The following is a 6,009-nucleotide window of genomic DNA, read 5'->3' as shown; positions in this document are numbered from 1 at the left end:
CCCTAGTCCTAATAGCTGGCAGATAGTTCAGAACTTCAGAAGGAAACAAATATTACCTGAGTGGCAGGAAAGCCAAGAAGGGCTCTATACTTAGTCCTTCTTGGCACCAGGGAAACATAGTTCTTTCTGAGGGTTGGGGAACAGTGGGGTGGGAAAAAGGGCAGTATTAGTGGAGTCAGCAGGGGTTACAGGTGGGCGAAACATTGATTTCTTTTGCTCAGAATCATTTTCCTGGGGGCTTCTGTAGATAAGGAAGCCCAGACATAACCAGGAGGCTCCTGTATACAACTATTTGGGGAGGAGCATGAGAAGTCCATGAGGAGCTGGTGATGAAAATTGCCTGTCTCAGTTTCATTGGCTGCCCCATTGCTCACTGCGTTAGGGAAGATATGAATCTGGATCAGAGTGGAGAAATGTACCCCTCTAGGCTTCCTCTGGATTTCCCCTTGATACTCTACTTCCTTGCACAGGGGGCCACAAGTGCAAGTGTCCTGTGAAATGTTCAAGGCAATAGCCAGATAAACTTAATAGGATTAAATATAACAAAGTTAAAATATAGTTTAGCTAATAGGCTTTTAGGAAGGAGACATATTGCTATGAACACAGACCATTACAAAGTGGTATGTCTTAAGGAGTGATTTTCAGGTTATTTTAAGGAGTTATTTTGGTGAACAGAAGTAGAAGGGGAGGGAAATTAAAGGTAAATGCAGAACAAAATCTTAGGGAAAGGGACAAGGACAACATAGGTAGGTGGAAAATGCTGCTTGTGTGAAAATAGTAGAATGAGGTCAGAAAGGGAGGGTGCAGCCAAACTCTGGGGGCAGGGTGGTTGAAGGCAGGTGCTGCCATCTCTGTTCATACTTGAAGCATTATTGCCACAGAAGCTCTATCTGCAAAGGAAGGACCATGGACCAGAAGCCATTCCTACACCAAGTGAACATTCTCTGGGAGAACTTGCCCCTGGAGAGTCCAGCAATTTAGAAATCTATGCTGTCTTTTATGATATTTATACATATTCAGGAGTGCTTTCTGTTTCCTTCAATTTCAGGAGACTCATCAGCTTCTAAGTCATTATAGAGAGGACCATAAAGTGCATCATGAGTCACAGCAATGTTACCATCTTCCATCCTGCAGGTTTTGTCCTACTTGGCATCCCTGGGTTGGAGGCTTATCACATTTGGCTGTCAATACCTCTTTGCCTCATTTACATCACTGCAGCCCTGGGAAACAGCATCCTGATAGTGGTTATTGTCATGGAACATAACCTTCATGAGCCCATGTATTTCTTCTTCTCCGTGCTGGCCATGATGGACATCCTGCTGTCTACTACCACTGTGCCCAAGGCCCTACCAATCTTTTGGCTCCATGCCCATAACATTGCTGTTGATGCCTGTGTCACCCAAGTCTTCTTTGTCCATATGATGTTTGTGGGAGAGTCAGCTATCCTGTTAGCCATGGCCTTTGACCCCTTTGTGGCCATTTGTGCCCCACTGAGATATACTGCAGTGCTAATTTGGCCTGTTGTGGGAAGGATTGCTCTGGTCATCATCACCCGAAGCTTCTGCATCATCTTCCCAGTCATATTCTTGCTGAAGCGGCTGCCCTTCTGCCGAACCAACATTGTTCGTCATTCCTACTGTGAGCATATTGGAGTGGCTCGTTTAGCCTGTGCTGACATCACTGTTAACATCTGGTATGGCTTCTCAGTGCCCATTGTCATGGTCATCTTGGATGTGATCCTCATCGCTGTGTCTTACTCACTGATCCTCCGAGCAGTGTTTCGTTTGCCCTCCCAGGAGGCTCAGCACAAGGCCTTCAGCACTTGTGGCTCCCACCTCTGTGTCATCCTTATGTTTTATGTTCCATCCTTCTTTACCTTATTGACCCACCATTTTGGGCGTAATATTCCTCAACATGTCCATATCTTGCTGGCCAATCTCTATGTGGTGGTGCCACCAATGCTGAACCCCATTGTCTATGGTGTGAAGACTAAGCAGATATGTGAGGGTGTAGCCCACCATCAAGACTTGGTGCTGTATCTCCCCTCTGGGCTGATGGATCCTCATGAATCTTGATGTCCAGCTCCCTCAAGGAAGCTAGATGTGAAATACAGAGATTTCCTGGACTGAGAAGACATTTCTTCCTCTTCTTTATATTTTATCCTCCTCCCCCCACTTTTCTTTCTTTTCTCATAATTCTTCCTCCTTCTCTTGTTTGTTTTCTCTAATCTCTTTACACAGTCCTCCCTACAACCCAGAAATAATAACTAAGTGTATATGCCTCTGATATGAGGTTTTGGTACCCTCAGTAGACTAGATAGACACCAGAAGCACAGGGATCTGAACACCACATGAAATGAGGTTATAAAGAAGTGGATAAAAATAATTTTATATTTACCATTTTAAGGGGTTTTATTTTTTTAAAAAAATCCTAAATGTGCATTGATTCTTTGTACAGAATCAAGTGGCCTGCCACCCACTACCATAACGGCAGGTGAGTTTGAGGAACAGCCATGCATGACCTTTGGCCATCTGGAAAAACTTCCTCTCCTTCAAATTTTAGTTCAAGAACTGCCTTCCCTGAGAAGTCTTTTATAATTTCTTCAGGCAAGCCAAAGGTCCTATCTTTGCATGTCTAATGTATCTTGTACAACTCTCCAAATGTGCATAATAAATTGTAATGTAATGAGGTCATTTATCTGTACCCTCAATTGACTGCAAACTCCTTGAAATCAGAAGAGTGTATATTATTCATGTTTGCATTCCCAAAGCATTACAAAATGCCTGACAAATACTACATTTTTGAAAAACGAATGGGAACACAATTATCTCCTTGAGGTCAGAACAGGCATCTCTATGGTACACTGAAATGACCAGCTAAATCAGTCCACAAAACCAGTGATTAGTAAATCAGCTCCTCATGAAGGCAGTTTGGCATAATTGAGCCAAAGCAACTGCTGATTTGCAGTACTTCTCTCTGCTGTAACTCAGGGACCGGGGAAAAGACAAAGTAGGAGGAAACAGGGTACTCTTGATTCTCCCTTATATGTAGTTTTTGACCAGACCCAGAATTAGGAATTATAGCACATTGTTCATGGCCAGATTGGCAAAATTGGAGTACTCTCTTGGGATTCACAGTCTCGACCCTCATTCTTTCATGCTTTTCCAGAAAAGGTCATGTACACTCATTTCTTTAGCCACCACCAACACTAGTGAGTCCCATATCCCTGTCTCTAGCCTAAAACTCTCTTTTGAGTGTTAGACACATAAATCCATCTATTAACTGGTTATTTCTCATAGGACATAGAACTCCCACTCCACTTTTCTTCCTACATTTCATTTCTTGGGAACTAGATTATGATGATCCCATCAACTTCACTGAGCTGGAAACCCTATAGTCTTTTTAAACCTCCTTCTCTTAGGGCTGATACTCAAAATGCTATTGGTTGATATTTATATTGATTGTGCCACTAAACAAGTATGTGGATAGTATTTGGACTCCTATCAGGACTCAAGTTTTGTCATCATCATTTTCTAGCTATGTGAACTTTCACAATTTATTTAACATTTTTAGTCTTCAATTTTTAAATCTATAAAATGGGTACCTTATAGGTTACCTTCAGAGAATTATTTAGAAGATTAAATGAAATAAAGCTTATGACTATACTTAATGTAATCTTTAGCTCATAGTTTCTGAGAAATATTTTGTTAATACTTATTAGTATCGTTAGTCTTTTCAACACTACCTCTACTAATTACTTATTACTTTTCTCATCTTTCACTTCAGATATTGCATTACTTTCTTAGCTGAGATCAATGTTTTCAATCTTTTACACATTTGCCTAAACTATGAAATGACTCTACAATAAATGTTCTAAAAGACAGGGCTGACCAAGCCACTTTCTGTCAAATACTTTGGAGGATTTTTCATTATTTACAGAGTGTTTTGCACAGAATATTCTGTAGCAGTAGATATCAGATATGAATAAATGTTCTATTAAAAATTCCATGGTCAAATAATTGTGGAAAATGCTGATATTCTGTGAGTCATGAACATGGCTGTCCAAGAGACAGTTAGAGTTTGCAGTGTTTCCCACACTTCTGTGACCATAGATACCTATATCAATGTCCATATAATTTTGGCATAATTTTGATAGCATATAAATTTACATCTGTAAAATAAACTAGTGTTCCATTAGACATAGTTTGGAAATCACAGGACTACATAGTAAATTCTAAGCTAAGCATTAATTTAATAATCTTGTCCTAACTTATTTTCCATCACTATCACAAAACATACCACTATATAATAACACACTAATATTAACATAATATTAATGATAACAATATTACAATAACAGCTAATGTTTATTTTATTAAAAAAATTTTAAATCATCTTATGCATTTATATTTTGGCAAACAATCCAATTACACTCTTTTATTTATTTACTTTTTGAGATAGAGTCTTGCTCTGTCACTGAGTGCAATGGTGCAATCTCGGTTCACTGCAACTTTTACCTCCCAGGTTAAGCAATTCTCATGCCTCAGCCTCCCAAGTAGCTGGGACTACAGGCACCCGCCACCATGTCTGGCTAATTTTTTGTATTTTTAGTGGAGATGGATTTCACCATGTTGCCCAGGGTGGTCTTGAACTCCTGAGCTCAGGCAATCTACTCACCTCAGCTTCCCAAAGTGCTAGGATTACAGGCATGAGCCACTGAGACTGGCCCAATTATACTTTTAGTTATTTTAAAATATGCAATTAAATTATTACTGACTATAGTCACCCTGTTGTGATAGCATATACTAGGTCTTATTCATTCATTCTACTTTTTTTTGTACCCGTTAACTATCCCCACTATCCTTCCCAGCCTCTGGTAACCATCGTTCTCTCTATCTCCAAGAGTTCAATTGTTTTAATTTTTAGCTACCACATGAGAACATGCTAAGTTTGTCCTTCTGTGCTGGGCTTATTTCACTTAACATAATGAACTCCAGTTTCATCCATGCTGTTGGAAATGACAGGATCTCATTTTTTTTTATGGCTTACTAGTACTCCATTGTGTATATGTACCACATTTCCTTTATCCATTCACCTGTTGATGGACACTTGGGTTGCTTCCAAATTCTGGCTATTGTGAATAGGGCTGCATATATGGGAGTGCAGATATCTCTTCGATATACTGATTTTCTTTCTTTTGGGTGTACATAGGAGTGGGATTGCTGGATCATATAGTAGCTCTAGTTTCAGTTTTTTGAGGAATCTCCAAACTGTTCTCCATAGTGGTTGTACTAATTTACATCCCTGCCAACAGTGTACGAGGGTTCCCTTTTCTCCACACTGTCTCCAGCATTTGATATTGCCTGTCTTGGACGAAAGCCATTTTAACTAGGGTGAAATGTCATCTCACTGTAGTTTTGATTTGCATTTCTCTGATGATCAATGATGTTGAGCACCTTTTCATATACTTGTTTGCCATTGGTATGTTTTCTTTTGAGAAATGTCTATTCAGATATTTTGCCCGTTTTTTGGTCACATTATTAGATTTTTTAATGGAATTGTTTGAGCTTCTTATATGTTTTAGTTACTAATCCCTCATCAGGTACATAGTTTGCAAATATTTTCTCTTATTCTTTGGGTTGTCTCTTCACTTTGTTTTTTCCTTTGCTGTGCAGAAGTTTTTTAACTTGATGTGCTCTCATTCGTCCATTTTTGCTTTGGTTGCTTGTGCTTTTGGAATAAAACTCATGGAATCTTTGCCTACTCTCATATCCTGGAAAGTTTTCCCACTCTTTGCTTTTAGTAGTTTTATAGTTTGAGGTATTATATTTAAGTCTTTAATGGATTTTGATTTGAATTTTTTTTATGGCAAGAGATAGGGGTCTAGTTTCATTCTGCATATGGATATCCAGTTTTTCCAGCACTATTTATTGAAGAGAATGTCCTTTCCCCAGTGTATATTTTTGGCACCTTTGTTGAATGTGAGTTCACTGTAGATGTATGAATTTG

General features: G+C 39.2%; 1 protein-coding gene across 1 annotated transcript; it reads left to right on the top strand.

The window, feature by feature from the left end:
- The first annotated feature begins 344 nt into the window (after positions 1-344).
- Positions 345-3,640, top strand: LOC101015775 (olfactory receptor 52B2). Its single transcript, XM_021926932.2, has one exon. It carries the CDS (start codon positions 1,098-1,100, stop codon positions 2,073-2,075), a length of 978 nt encoding a protein of 325 aa, XP_021782624.1. The 5' UTR covers positions 345-1,097; the 3' UTR covers positions 2,076-3,640.
- The last annotated feature ends 2,369 nt before the right edge of the window (positions 3,641-6,009 follow it).

The sequence above is a fragment of the Papio anubis genome, chromosome 12 (assembly GCF_008728515.1).
Source record: "Papio anubis isolate 15944 chromosome 12, Panubis1.0, whole genome shotgun sequence".
Lineage (NCBI taxonomy): Eukaryota > Metazoa > Chordata > Mammalia > Primates > Cercopithecidae > Papio > Papio anubis.
The sequence above is the reverse complement of the archived record's forward strand: the minus strand, read 5'-3'. Positions and strand labels throughout refer to the sequence as shown.